This window comes from Rhincodon typus, chromosome 19 (assembly GCF_021869965.1).
Source record: "Rhincodon typus isolate 14 chromosome 19, sRhiTyp1.1, whole genome shotgun sequence".
Lineage (NCBI taxonomy): Eukaryota > Metazoa > Chordata > Chondrichthyes > Orectolobiformes > Rhincodontidae > Rhincodon > Rhincodon typus.
In genome coordinates, this window is record NC_063350.1 from 11933837 (window position 1) to 11949887 (window position 16051).

Sequence of the window (16051 nt, forward strand, 5' to 3'; positions counted from 1 at the left end):
TCTGCTCCTATGATGCTGCTTGGCCTGCTGTGTTCATCCAGCTCTGCACCTTGTCGTCTCGGATTCTCCAGCATCTGCACTTCCTACTGTCTCTCACCGATTCCAGGTACTGGTCTGGTAAACGTTCTCTGAACTGCTTCCAATGCACTTAGATCCTTCTTTTAATACTGGGCACAGTACTTCAGATGTAGTCTCAACAGTGTGCTGTATAATTGAAGCATACCCTCCCTACTTTTGTATTTGATTCCTTTCATGATAAATAATACCATTCTACTGGCTTTCTTAGTTACATGCTATACCTGCACGGTAATCTTTTCCCAATTTCATGCTTGAGGACACCCAAATCCCTCTGCATCTCAAAGTTCTGCAATTTCTCATCATTTAGATAATGTTTTTTATTCTTCTTGCTAAAATGGACAACTTCACATTTTCCCATCTTTTGATGCATCTTTTCTCACACATTTAGTCTATCAATATCTTTTCATAGCCTCCTTGTGTCCTCTTCACAACTCATTTCCCCACCTATGTTTGTGTTGTCAACAAATTTGACAACCATACTTTCTAACCCTTCATCTAAGTCATTTTATAAAGTGTAAACAGCAGGCGTCCCAGCACTAATCCCTGTGTGTATATCCCATACTGTGAAGGCAAGGGAGCTGCAGGATCTGTTCTGCAAACTGGAATACAGTGGCAAGGATTCACTTCTCAGTCCCTCAGTGTCAAATTAACTCCATTGATGCAGTCCATACTTGGGCTTGTATCTGCTAGAGTTCAGAAGAGGTGACCTGATTGAAACATGTAAAGTCCTGAGGCGTCTTGACAAGGGTGCATGCGGAAACGATGCTTCCAATTCTTGGGGAAGCTAGATCAAGGGGTTGCCTATTTAAAACAGAGATGAGCTGAATTATTTTCTCTCGGAGGATCGTCAGTCTTTGGAACCCTCTCCCTGAAAAGTTGGTGGAAACAGAGTCCTTAAATATTTTTAAGATAGAGGTAGATAGATTCTTGTTAAGCAAGTGGTTGAAATAACATCAGGGCCAGGAGGGATTGTGGATTTGAGATTACAATCAAATCAACCATGATTTGCCTGAAGTCCTATTTCTGCTCCTGATTTAGAAAGTTGTATGTCTATCTGCTCAAGCTCACAATGGACTCTTAAAAGTGCCCTAAATTCATTTAATTTATGAATTTTCAAGTAAAACATTTCCATTCAATCTAGACCTGATTGAACCTAGAGCCCAGAAATCAAGGATATCCTAAAATGAGAGAGAGCCCATTATCTGGAAGAACCTCAAATGATGACTGACATCTTTATTGCTTACAAGCTTGCAAGGAAATGAGAGGCTAATTTTATTTTCAATGTTAGTTATTTTTTGGAAACAAATGAATAATTAGAGAGAGTGATAGTCCCAGTGCCTTAGATTTGTTTCTCATTAAATGTAGAATTTGTTTTGTGTGCTGCTTGCAGGTTTGAACGATCAGTGCTTCCTTACTGACCCTCTTGGCTTACGCATGGCTGAATTTCCCTTGAATCCCATGTTTGCTAAAATGCTGCTGGAGTCAGGTAAGCCTTAGAAACAGGATAGTGTACTGGAAATGGTAGCCCTGCCTGAGTTCAGCCTGAAATTCAGGAATTCCTTTCTTAAACCACACCGTGTTTCTACCTTTCTCTCCTCCTTTCAAACACTCGTTATAAAACTATTTCTTTAACTAATCTTTTGGTTAATTGTCCTGAAACCATTTTATGCAGCTTAGTGTCAAGTGTTGTGCAACAGTGCTCTAATGAAGTGCTTTGGGGCATTTTACTTGGTAAAATGTCCTTTCTGGAAGGACTGTTTTACTCTGTCTTGGAGTGAAGCCCTATCGTGACTGACATGTTTTGTATCACTTCAAAAGGGGCTGTTGATGTAGATTATTGGACAAATAACACAAGTGACTCCCATTCTGAGTGTGTCTGGTATAGCCTAATTCAATTATGACTTTTGAAAGAGAAATGGTGAACTATTTGAGTAGAAGGAACATTGCAGGGCTACTGGGAAAACAAAATGGAAGTGATGCGAGCTGCCATTTTCTTGTAGAGACCAGCATGGACCCGATGGGCCAAATGGCCTCCTTCTGCGCTGAATCAATCCATTACTCTGTGTTGCTATTGATCAGCTGACCTGGAAGAAAGGAAGGAGAAAATCAATCTTTGTGAAAACAGTTAATTGTACAAATGTGCACAATATTGGCCAGATTTTAACCTAAAACATTGCGCAGGGACATGATAGGGATCAGGTCAGCCATTGTAGAACCGATAGAAAGTTAAATGGAGTCGCTCTGAACCTGACACTACAAGTTGTGGACGCAGACTCTGATTTATCCTTTTTCAATATTCTCTGTAATGTAATTCTTTCGCATCAGGAGAGACACTGTCTCTCAACAGAGGGTCGACATCTCTACAGACTATCAAACCTGACACTGAATCTGTAGACTGCTGAGGAGAGGAGAGTGACCAGATAGAGGGCTTTGAGATTATGAAGGGGCTTGATAGGATAAACACAGAAGAGATTTCTCTAGTATTTGAGGAGATCAAAACTGGGGACCATAAATATAAGGGGGTGATTGAGGAATTCAGCAACAATTAGCTTTTATGTAGCACCTTTGACAAAGCAAAACATCTCAGAATGCTTGACAGGAGGAACCTCTTTAGGCAAAGAGTGAGTAGAATGTGAATCTTGCTGCGACATTAAGTATTTGAGTGAACACATGGATTTAAGGAAAAGCGAGCGAAGGGAAAACAAATAGAAGATTATGTTGACCAAGTTGAATGAAGTGGATGAATGAAGGCTCATGAGCATAAATGTCAGCACAAATCAGCTGGGCTGACAGCCCTGTTTCTGTAATAGCATGTGTTCCAGTGCAATGGTGTCCTACCACAAAGGTTGCTTATCTCCAGATCCGTTTCCGAAAACATAATGGAGAGCGAGTGAGTATTTGAAAATGCACGGCTGATCCATTCTTGGGCTGTCTAGCCACAATAATATTGTGCAAAGCTGGTATGACATGTGGATTTCAGGCCTGATGGCCTGTACAGACCAAATGAATGCATACACATCCTTCAATTCGTGACCCACAGAGTTCCTGACGAGACTGTGGTTACAGGGAGGGGATGCTTGAGGAAGATGGCATGTGAAGATCAAACACTTTCTACCACAGCACAACGTCCAGCAGCCAAGCTTGCAGGAGAAGCAACGCTTGACATATGCTTGTATTTTATTTAATTTGAAAAAGGAATCAGTACTGCATTGGGATTTAATAAATTTAAATACAGCACAAGTTAATAAGAGCATAAACATGAATCTACATAGTGATTTATGTACGGTGTCTGTACGCTGGTGGTCATGGTGTTTGCAAGAGGAGCTTATTGAAGTATTCAGAACAGGCTGATTTTGGCCAACAGCTACCTCGTCCAGGAAGTGGTACGCTGTATGGTAGAGAGAAATCAGAATGTGCAGGAAAAAGGTGTTTTTTAAATAGACATGATCAGCATGGTCACATTTACTTGTGAGACTGTGACTAATACAATGTGGGTGACAATTACTAATCTTTTCTTCTTTTCTTCTTTTAATTTGAGGAAACTTTGGGTGCTCACAGGAGATTTTGAGTATAGCAGCCATGATGCAGATACAGAATGTGTTTCTGGTACCCCCAAACCAGAAAAGTGCAGCGGTAGGTTCAGAAGTTTCACAAAGTCTCACATCCTGTCCCCCCTACCCCCATTGAATCTGCAGGAATAGATTGGCCTTTGTACCGTAACAAACCAGTAATCCAGCCTAGGGACCCTAGGTTTTCTTTAAGGGAATGAGTGTTGGATCTTAATAGAGAGAGCTGCAGTATTATTTAAGTACACTCGTAGATTAAAATGTTATATGTGCATGATAGTTATTTATCGCAAATATGATTTAGTGATAATGGTTGAGTTAACTCTGCTTTTTTTTCTATAGACCACCAACCCTTGCATTCCTCATTAATGTGTACTTTATAATTATGATTTTATAAACCTGAACTTTATTTTAATTGCCAATCTCCATCACCTCTTCTTCCATGAAGGGAATTAGTGCTTCCTGGGGTATGGTTTTGCATGTATCAATTATCCTGAAACATCGTGCCTTACACTCGTGTGTCTACCTTCGCGTAGATTGCCAGCAGGTTGTTTGTGGAGGAAATCACAGCCAAGTTTGATTCAGTGCTCACCTAATGTCCATGTAGCACATGGCACAACTTGCCTCACCCTCAAGGGCAGGTGAATGGTGCTCTTATTTCAGCTTGAGATCAGCAGAAGGGATTTCATGCATCCAAAGTTCAGCTACTCGTTTCATAAACACAACTGAGACATCAGTGGATCCCTTTTAAATTATTCTGAAGTTGTTATATAACACAAGAGGTTCAAATCACGATGCAATGCACGAGGTGTGTCGGCTTTAGAAATAGCATTTACAGCTCATTGCCTTGTATTTACTGATTTTTATACTTCCATTCGTTCGGCTTTCTTTCTCCTTGCTTAAAAAAAAATCTTCTTTTTCATCCCTGTGTGCTGTATTTCATGGTGAAATTGTTTCTGAGGTTGAGGCAACATGCTGTAAAAACAGGCAGTTGAAGGATTGCAGCATCATGTGATACATCCTGTGGATTTGCATGGTTTCATTTTACAAGGGTGAGCTAGTCTCTGTACACTTCATAGCCCTATAAATTCACTCCTCTGTACCTAACAGACATGATTGAAAATTACCTTACTTGAGCTTGAGGGGGGGGGAAAAAGATCATCTGACCTGCAGAGTTCTCCACATTTTTCATTTGGCCCATTCGTTACATTAAAAAGGTAGTTTAAAATTGTGTGATACATTATCTGCTGGTTGTTATTATGTTAAATTTCCCTGCTGTCTCACAAATAAATGCTTTCAACCAAAAATGGAAGCAAATTATAATTTCCATTTTGCAGGGAGAAAAAAGAAACTGATGATGCTCCTGTAATTGTGTTTGTCATGAATTTTGTTTTGCTTCAGTTTTAATTAAAGAAGCAGAGATTGTCTTTTGTTTCTATGTCAAGGTGATTTAGATGTTTTAAATTGCTAATGGACTTGTCATTAAATAGCAGAGGCTTGTTGTAATGAACATGGTGATTGTTTATTGTACAGAAATAAAATACTGAGTGCTGGAAATCTGAGATTGAACAGAAAATGCTGGAATTTGTTTACTGTGAATGTCTGGAAACTAGTGATTCTGTAGATCCTAGCAAACAAGCAGATATTTTCTGTTACAGAAACATAATTTTTTGGAGCTGCACACTTGCCTAATGTTACTAAAATTAGTGTGCATAACCTTCATCAAAGATTTTTTTTCAAAACCAAAAATATATGCTCAATGGATAATTACTCTGTTAGTGACCTTTTACAATACACAATTTTATGTCTAACTCTGTTAAGTATTTGTCGACTTTTGAGTTTCATATCTTTATTTATTGTGTCAAATTATTATTTATTCCACCAAGTAAAATCTCTTCAAAATTTAATGCTGCTATTCTGAATTGAGCGTGGTAGAGTGGCAGAACACCCATTAAATTCACTAAGGAGATGATTGCAAGTGGGGCAATCATTAATGCTACAAATTCACTTGGAAAGTAGGACCTAGAGTAGGCCATTCAGCCTCAGGAGACTGTTCCACAGCTCAGTTAGATTATGGCTCATCTTAACTGCATTAATCACATGATGTAAAGCTTCTGAATCCTAATGGTATTGGGATCACTGAAATTTTCTATGTGGATAAGACTGTGTAAGACCTGACATTGTGGCACTTCTAATAATCTGTGGCTGGGACTTGTAAATAGAAGACAGACATGAGAGTCTTTCTGTGAGTGCATGGGATATTGATGGGAGGGAGGGGAAGGGGCTGGTGAAGCATTCATTTGGTTGTGTTTCACCTGAGCTACATTACCTTTTTATGAAGTTTAATTTCACTTCGTTGCTTTTATGAGTATCTCAGTGTTTTCTTTTTTAAATTCCCTTTCAAGGTAAGAGAGCACAGGAAGTTTGCTGTGGCTGAGGGAGATCATCTCACAATGCTGAACGTCTATGAGGCCTTTGTTAAGGTTTGGATAGAGCTTTTTGTATCTAGGTTGCAGTAGTTTAAGAATTTGTAGCCCATATACTAATGGAAGATGGTCATAACTTATACTTACGGAAAGTGCAAAATTTTACCATTATTAAACTTTGCCCTGCAGGAATGATTATGTGGAAATATTCAATGATTTATGATTCCTTCTGTTGCGTAGAGAGTCAAAGCAAAGCTTGATGTTGGACTTTGCATATCAAGATGGTTTTAGATTTAATTCAAGGTCTGTGCTGAGTTAGCTGATCTCAGCTGAGGTTTCCAGGGTTCTTGTATTAGGCAAGGGTTGAAAAAACAACCAGTGTCCTAACTTCTGTTTAATGTCCAGCAAAACCCTTATTGAAGTGTGCACATGTGTGGATTCGCTGTGAGGAAAAGATCACACTGTGAAGTCATATTCCCCAGGCTTTAGTAGCCTGCCAGAAACTATAGTCTTGGTTCACAGATGAAGTCTGGCTATTCCATCAGTATCTGTGGAATTGTAATCCAGCAGTGAAGCCAATGCCTTCAGGAAAAGGGTGGGAGAATCTATTGCTTTTCAAAGAGGTGTTGCTTATATCAAGTGGGTCCAAGCCTGTGTGTTTGCAGGTTTCTGATGATAACTATGTTACAGTACTTCTTTTATTCCAAAAACTTTTAATATCAATGGATAGATAATTCCCTGATAGATACTAGTAGATAGACTCAAAGTGGTTGCTTTCTTGTCCCTCTATTGTTCAACTATTAGCAACCAAGCCTTCAGCTGCTTGTATTATAAGCTCTGGATCCCCTCCCTAAACCTCTTAGTCTCTACTTTTCTGTCCACCTTGAAAACGGAGCTTGCAACCTTTACTGTCTTCAGTCAAGGTATTGGCCTATTATCCCCTTTGTAGCTCAGTATCAAATTTTGTTTGACTGCGTTCCTGTGTAGTATCTTGTAAAGTCTTTAGTGTTACCAGCATTATAGAAATGCAATTTGTTGTTGTATTTGAATCAATAAGGTTGTGAGTGAGCAGTATAACAGTAGAGTCAAGAGCTGATGAAGAGTCACCTAGACTTGAAATGTTAGCTCACTCTGCGTGGATGCTACCTGACCTGCTGTGATTTCCAGCACTTTTTGTTTTTAGAACTAAGTAAATTTTTTTTTGCTTCAGCGTGAAGGATAGAAAACAATCAAAAGTGTTTGTGTAGAACTGGGAGCTATGCCAGTTTGATAGAACACAAATCCAGGAATGAAGTTTATCTCATAGATATACCATTTTAATTAGGATGTCCCAATCAATAACTATTATCACTGTAAAGGGACAGCAACATGCTGTATTCTCAGCCTGCAAAATACCTCCTGCATTCTTCACCCAGGAGCCAGTCTGCACTGTGTGAAAGCTGTGAGGAAGGTGTGGGCATGTTACATAGACAGTGAAGTCTCAACAGGAAAATGTGGAGACATTTTCATCCTGTAGAGAGTAGAGGAATATGGTTTTTATTTTATTCATTCATAGGATGAGGGCATCACAGGCTAGGTCAGCATTTATTGCCCATCCCTAATTGCCTACTACAGAGTGAATTTAAGAGTCAACTATATTGCTGAGGGTCTGGAGTCACATGTAAGGCCAGACCAGGCAAGGATGACAGTTTCCTTCCCTAAAGGGCATTAGTGAACCAGATGGGCTTTTCCTGACAATCAACATTGGTTTCATGGTCACTGTTAGTCTCTTACTTCCAGATTTGTTCATTGAATTCAAATTCCACCATCTGCCGGAATGGGATCCGAACCTGAAGCCCCAGAATATTAATCTGGGCCTCTGGATCAACAGTTCAGCGATAGTACCACTAGGTGGTTGCCTCCCCTTTTGTGAGATGCAATGAAAAATGGTCATATTGAGTGTTGAAAGAGGGTGCAACCCCCTAAGATAAAATGGAAAATACAGCAGCACGCTCAAATATCTTCAGAAAAGCAAAAAGACAGGTTAGTTCTGACGTCAGTGCTAGGGAAAGATTTACACCCAAACATTTTCTCTCATCTACAGGATGTTGTTGGGCCTGTTAAGAATTTTGAGTTTTTTATTACCTCAGTGTGGGTGACCTTTTCTGTTCTTCCTTGTATGTTATTAAGTTCTTTAATACTTTGGACCATAATCAAACTGTGGCTGTGAATGATGAGTTAGAGGTTGACACTGCCAATATTAATATGTTTTCTTTGTCTGTTGCAGCACAATAAAAACTCTCAGTGGTGCCAGAAGCATTTCTTAAACTACAAAGGGCTTATTAGAGCCACTACCGTACGTGAGCAACTAAAAAAGTTATTGTCCAAATTCAGAGTGCCAAAGAAATCGAGCGAAGGTACCAACACGGTGGAGTATTTGAAATTCCTTATACTGGGCATAACAGAGTCATCAAAGGCCAATCCATTGTGCTGTCTATTGCTGTGCAAAGAAAATAATTAATAACAGTTGGAAGTGGTTGCTCATGTTTCTATGGCAATTATGTCAGAGTATTGTGTCTGCTGCGAGCAAGAGTTTGGTTCACCACTGCTGATGGGTGGTGGGGACTGTGTGCATCTGAATTTATTTATTCAGACGTAGTGGAACCAACAGCCTTTAGCCCAGTTTAGCAAGAAATTGCTCTTTCAGATTTAATTTTTGCTCTTATCAATATTGCTTTACAACCTGTTGATGAGAAATGTCCAAGGTATTTTTTTAATTCTTCATGGAGACACACCTGGCTTCCATCTGCTTCCTCCCCCTCCCTCACCCAAACAGTCAGACTGTCAGATGGAGCTTGCTGTGTACCACTGAAACTCTCATTCATGCCTTTTTAAACTTTCAATGTGTCTATTCCAAAGCACTCCTGACTGGTTTTCCACATTCTATCCTCTGTAGATTTGAGGTCATCCAAACTCAGTTCCCTGTTTTGCCACTTGGTGTCTTAACTTGCACCAAGCCCTGTCTATTTTTTTTTCTATTCATTTGTGGGATGTGGGCATCGCTGGTTGCCCATCCCTAGCTGCCCTTGAGAAGGTGGTGTTGAGCTGCCTTCTTGAACCCTGTCACTTCTGTGCTCGCTGATTTGTAATGGCTCCCCGTCAAACAACACATTGATTATAAAATTCTCATCGTTGCTGACAGATTCCTCACAGCTTTACCCATCCCTTTCTTTGTGGTGGCCATGCCTTCAGTGGTCTATGTGCTTGAATACTCTCTATTTGATCTTGACTACCTTTCTGCCTCTCCACCTCATTTCCTGCTTTTAAAACACTCCTTAAAGCCATCCTCTTTGAGCAAACCTTTGATCTGATCTAATACTTCCTTATGTGATTGGTGTTGTACTTTGTGAAGTGCCTTGGAGTGTTTATAGTATTGAAAGTGCTGTATAAATAGATCTGCTGTGATTGCATTGAATTACAGGCCTAACTCAACATTGTATCTGTTTGCAGTGCAGTCAATGATTGCACTACTGACCCCTGAAAGCACCTATAGCCCTGATAGTTCCTAGATTTAACTCTCCAGTTCAAGGTAGTCAATGTTTGTTACAAAATCACATGGATGCACATAGCAGAGATTCATAAAATGCAGGGAGTAGATTTATTGCATGTTTCATTATTGCTATTCACTATTAGAATTGTGATATAGTTATTTGTTTGGTCATTTCATTGTTTCACTCCTTGCAATTTGATACTGGAAAGTGGACAAAAGATCGCTTCCATATGACTGTTTCCTATAATGCATGAATGAAACCTTGAAATGGTAATCGGGCATTACATTTGTGGATTTTATGTAGATTATTTCAAGACGTAATTCCTCAAATCCTGATGTGTGATAGCAGTGAAATTAATGATTAAAAGCTGGTGTCAGAACAATGGTGCAACCCCACCATAGAACCAACTAGGCCTCAGTCTGCTCTAGTCCTACTCCTGTTTCAGCTCCCACCTCAACCTCAGATTAGCCAGACCTGGGTAAAGTAGTCAGTCTTACCGCTATGTGAAATGAGAGCTGATCTGCTTTACCATTCTATCTCCTCAGGTGACCCAGATCCTATTCTGCGATGTATTGTTTCAGGCTTCTTTGCGAATGCTGCTAAATTTCATTATTCTGGATTCTACAGGTAACAATGAGGCAGATTTGCTATCAAGTTTTTGATTCTTTTTACTCATGACTTTACAAATCTTTTTACTGAATCTAACATTCGTCATTGTAAAGCAATTAGACATAATGCATATCCTGTTTGATGTACTGCACACTTTTTGTAATCACTCTCTTGGACAAGTACCATCCCACACCCCTTGTGAAACATAGCTTGCAGCTCTGTCTTGAATTAGGACTGAGCTCTGATACCCCTGTGATTAAATAGTCTGCCTGTACTTAACTGCCAAGACCAACACATAAATAATGACCACTTGGATGAGCAGAGTCAACACCCTCAAAGAGAAAAAGAGAGATCCAGTGAGAAGAAATATTCTTTCCATGACCCTCTGTCACCACTTTATGATGAGATATCCATTTTACAGCATTCCCCATTATAATTTACAAAAGAATCTGCACTCTGACATTTCCTACACCTTTTACTGTGACATTCTCCAGTACAGATTGCATATATAAGCATATTTTTAACATTTATTTTATATATAGGACCATTCGAGATGATTATGAACTTCATATTCATCCAACCTCTGTATTATATGGAGAGAAGGAACCACAATGGTAAGTTTGACTCTGTGATGATTGTCACATCATTTTTTTGCATGTAATATAAAGAAGTATAAAATAGTTACAGCATGAGGAGGCCATTTGGTCCACTGTGCCTATGCTAGCTCTTTGAAAGCTATCCACTTCATCTCATACCCCATCAGTATACGTTTTTCTCTTCCACTTCTGAGTACATATCCAGTTCGCTTTTGAAAATTATTACTGAATCAGTTTCCAACTGATTTCAAACCCAATAATACATCTCGGTTCCTCTGATTCTGCCTGGCCTACTGTGCTTCTCCAGCTCCTATACTTTGTTATCTCGGTTCCTAAATACTTATTTTTGTATGAACTGGGGGATAGTAACCTGTGAAATAACAGTTGAGTTTCTAAAACCCCTCACTGTCACATTCCGTCTGTCACCAGGGTCGTGTATAACGAGATCATCCAGACATCCAAGTATTTTATGAGAGATGTGACTGCGATCCAATCTTCGTGGTTGTTAGAATTAGCCCCGCACTTCTATCGAAGAAGAACTGTAAGTATCTGCCTACATTGTGCTATGTTAGGGTTGAAGGAGAGCGGGCAAGAAAGTGGAGTTCAAGATGAGATGAGATCAACCATGATGGTATTGAATGGCAGGATAGGCTCAAGGGCTGAATTGCCAACTCCTGCTCCTGGTTCTTATGTTTCAAACTATACCCTAGTGTGTATACTATCACCAGAAGATGGGTGGCAAGAACAGAATAATTGGTGAGGATAATGAAATATAACACTTCAATGCAATAAAAGAGTATAGCTGTTACTGCTATGAGAGAGTTTTATGATGATGTGTCTGAACCCAGAAATAGTGAGTACAAAATTGGAATAAATATAGCGTCTTATCACATCTTCAGTGAGTTCCAAAGCACCTGATATCTAAATGAACTACTTTTGTTGTGTGGTCACTGTTGCTCTTCAGGTAAGCACAGCCGCCAGCTTGCACACAGCGAAACCCCACAAACAGAAATTGATATGAAGGGCCAGTTAATCAAGATTATGTTTCTATGGTTATGAGAAAAGTGTTGGCCCTTTTCCTTGATAGCTTTGCCCCATTCGTTCCCTGAAGGAGAAGTAGCAGAAAAAGAGAGAGCAATCTGCAAATGTCACTTGAGAATTATCATCAAGATGAGCATTCACACACCTTAACTATCTCCATACTGATGATAAGTTATCATTCAAAGCACTAGACAACCTCCAGTATCTTCTGAAATTGACCTTTTTTCCATGAGCCTTAATAATAGGTGTCGATCGGCTATTGAACCAAGGGGGTCATTATGGCCAAGCTCTATCCTGCTTTATCTGACGGCCACACCTATACACTTCCAGCCAGTGTCACTGAACACACTGTTTACTGCAAGAGTCTGCCAGTGTCACTGAACGCACTGTCTACTGCAAGAGCCCTGCCAGTGTCACTGAACACATTGTCTACTGCAAGAGCCTTGCCTTAGCCAGGTGCACTGAGACCAGATATAGCATCCATTGTCAGCCATCTGAGAACAGTGAAGTTGAACTCAGATTGGAGCTAGAAACTGGGACAGTTGTTGTTTTAACCTTTGAAGACAGAATGGCTCATTTGGGAAAGAAATGAAGTAACTCAGCCCCAACAAGTCATGGTCTGATTCCCAGTCCATGGCTGCAAAGTAAGAACTGCATTATTTTTCAGACATCCCACGTGTTTTTTTTTAGATGAAATGAACTGTTGGCCTTGGGGTTCTTTGACCAAGAAGATGCAAATGATTTTTGATTTCCTACTGGGAAGTATATGGAGTGTAGGTGGCAACAGAATTGGACCTGGTGTTGACTCCCACGGTTGAGTAACTCACTCATTTCGTACATGAAGAATTACCATTAAGGCAAGAAATCTCAGGATGCCATAGAACTGTTGTTCAGCTAGGTGGGCCTGCATTCACCTGGTTTCATTCTTATCTATCTAATCATAGACAGAGAATGGCTTGCAATGGCTTCATTGCAATAGTTGCATAATCACCCCTCGCGCCTCCCAGGGCCTATTCTTGGTGCCCTCCTATTAAAAATCTACATGCTACCCCTTGGCACTATCATCTGCAAGCAAAGCAGTAGTTTTCACATGTATGCTGACAACACCCAGCGCAATCTCATCACCACCTTTCTTGTCTTCTGCAGCATTTCTGAGTTACCAGCCTGCTTTTTCAGTCTGGATGAGCAGAAATTTCCTCCAATCAAAAGTTAGGAAAATTGAAGTCTTCTGTCTCTGTTGCAAACTGTGTTCTCCAGCTACCAACACCATTCCTGATACTTGCAACTATGGGGTATTAGAACAGACTGATGTGCAACACTGTCTTGTATTGGACACTGGGATGAGCTTATAAAAATATATATTTGTGCTCTGCTAAGACCAGCTATTTTCACTTCTGTAGCATTGTTCGACTTTGTCCTGTCTTAGCTCATCTGCTGAAACCAGCATCCATGTATTGGCCTACAAACCTGACGATTCCAACATACTGTTTCACAAATTCTACCCTCCCTATGTCTGAGGTTGAGCAAATCACTGTTGCCTGCACTGTAGCTCACACCAAATACCACTCACTTATCAGCCATATTCTTGTTGAACGACATTGTCCCTTGGTCAAGTAATGTCTTGATTTTAACATTCTCATCCTTGTTTTCATATCCTTTCCTGGCCATGCTCCTCTGTAGTTCTATGACCTTCTCCAGCCCCACAATCCTCCAAGATGTAGGGACTCATCTATTTCTGACCCATTGAGAATCCCCAGTTTTAATTTGCTCCCCCTCTGATAACAGCACTATCCATTTGCATGGCTCCAAGCTCTGAGATTCTCTCAGTCTGCTCTGAGTCTCACTCCTTGGTTCCCTGCATTTATGCTGCTGTTATGTGGACCTCCAAGGTCCATGTGCAGCAGTAATTTTCAGAAATTAAGGTCAATGCATCAGCATGCCAGTTGGTGTCTGCAGAATCTGAGTGGTGCACAGCCATGAGGTTTAGAGGGAACATTGCTCTCTATCTGATGTCCACCCCATGCTTCTACTTCCTCAGGAGGCTAAGGAAATTTGGCATCACCATAAAGACACTTACAAATTTTTATAGATGACCACAGAAAGCATCCTATCTGGAAGCATCCCAAGACCAAAATAATCTATAGAGAGTTGTGAACACAGCCCAGTCCATCACATGAACCAGCCTCCTACCCATTGGCTTCATCTATACTTCCCGCTGCATCAGGAAAGCAACCAACATAATTAAGGACCCCTCACATCCCGGTTATGCTCTCTTCTACCCTGTTCCTTCAGGCAGAACATATATAAGTTTGAATACACATACGAACAGATTCAAGAACAGTTTCTTCCCTGCTGTTATAAGACTTTTGAATGGACCACTTTAATGTTAATGTTGGTCTCTGTGCACCTTCTTGGCAGCTGTAACAGTACTGTAACAGTACTTTGTTCTGTTACCCTGATGCACTTGTAGTGTAAGATATACCTGTAAATTTTGAACATTTTCAACTGTACCTCGGTACACATGACAGTAATAAATCAAATCAAATCAAATGTTTCCCCCTTAAAGACACACTGCTTAACACCATTGACCAAGAGTTTGGTCATCATTGTCATATTTTATTTTATGATGCTGCCATGAAGCCCCTTGGGATATTTGACTATGTTAAAAGAACTATATAAGTATGAGCCGTTGTTTTCTAAAGGAGCAAAATAAATTTAAGGTTTTTATCGTTACAGTCAGTTACTGCCTGCAGGAGAGAGAAGGGGCTGAAACTGGCTAAAGAAAATTTGTTTATCAGGAAATAAGCCTTTATGCCTAATTTTATTTCTGTTTTTATTGTTTGTTTTCAGTCCATTTCTCAGAGGGTAAAGAAAGCTCGAGTTACCTGATTGTTCTTGCGACTCTACTATCGCCTGCAAGTGATGGGTGAAACAGCTACTCGCAAAGCCAAATTCGACTTGTTTTCCTCATCTGTTCATGAATGAACTTCGCACCTCATGCCATCAGATTATTTATTGAATAAAATTAAAAAGTGGCATTCATATTGAGATGTCCAGTCTGCAGGCACAGAGTCCTGTTGATGTAGCCACCAAAGGCAAGGCATTCAGTTGCATTTATGCTTATATCTCTAATTTGCTGGTTGGTTCTGTTTGATTTTCTTGGGTCTGCAGGTTTAGAAAGGATTGTTTTTAGCACAGTTGCCTCACTTGAGCCTAAGTTCTAAATCATAATACCAAGATCTGCTTGTATCAGCAAAGTGAGATATATACAAATTAAATGGAAGCATGGATGTAAACTCCCCTGATACGTGGTCCCTCAGTCTCCACAGTACACACTTATTTAGTCAATAGGACAATAAGCTTGTATGTGCATTTTTAGATTAACCTATCTAATATACAATGAGCATAGTCTCAAACTGACGCATCAGTGGTCAAGCTGTGAAGGTGAGAACATTATAGACTCCAGTGCAAAGTACCTTATAAAAATATCTCTTAGGGAATAAATACACACGGCTGCTGAAATCTGGGCTTCCAGGGTGATCGTGGGTGTTCACAGTCACAATAGATGCATACTTTCTTGTTCATCGTTTAATCTTCATCTTCTTCTATGAAGAAAAGTGCTTTCAACAACAGTTGTGAATGAGTATGCTGCCTAGGTCCCTTCACATTGTAAGTATTTGTGATGATGTGTTCCTTTCCAACGTTTTTTTTAAAACACAGCAAAATAAATCCATGCCTTAAGTTCATCTTTGGGTCTGTGTCCTCTTTACAATTCATTAAGTTTTTTTTTGTTTAAATGTACTCACACTGTCCAGGAGTTCAAGGCCCATTTCCTTGTAGCCTGTGAAAATTTCCATTCTTGGTTAGTTTGGCAATAGAAGGGATGCCCACGTGAGTTTTTCCTAATATCCCAGCGTTGATCTGTTCCCTCACAAACTCCCCTTAAATCATAGTCCAGTTCCACTAGCAAGTTGCTAGTTCCTGGTTTGACTTGTTTGTATTTAGTGTGCTAGGAGCTTTTGAAAGAGCTCTTTTAAAAAAAAATTGCCTTACTGTTGGACAAATGCTGAATCAGCGCACCAAGGTCTGTATATACAAAACATTGAGAATGTAATTTTGGAATTCAAAGTTCAATTTGAATTTATTCAAAACTGATATCCCCCTCCCCTCCTTAACATGATGGTGTACCTATATCCACGTAGAAC

General features: G+C 39.9%; 1 protein-coding gene across 1 annotated transcript in view; it reads left to right on the forward strand.

The window, feature by feature from the left end:
- LOC109912525 (probable ATP-dependent RNA helicase DHX35) overlaps positions 1-15592 on the forward strand; it is a 53595-nt gene extending 38003 nt beyond the window's left edge. Inside the window, exons 12-19 of the mRNA XM_048608539.1 lie at positions 1469-1564; positions 3617-3711; positions 6050-6127; positions 8337-8466; positions 10146-10227; positions 10752-10823; positions 11235-11346; positions 14697-15592. Of these exons, the coding sequence (XP_048464496.1) occupies positions 1469-1564; positions 3617-3711; positions 6050-6127; positions 8337-8466; positions 10146-10227; positions 10752-10823; positions 11235-11346; positions 14697-14735 (704 nt within the window). The 3' untranslated portion in view covers positions 14736-15592. The remainder of the gene's footprint in view (positions 1-1468; positions 1565-3616; positions 3712-6049; positions 6128-8336; positions 8467-10145; positions 10228-10751; positions 10824-11234; positions 11347-14696) is intronic.
- The last annotated feature ends 459 nt before the right edge of the window (positions 15593-16051 follow it).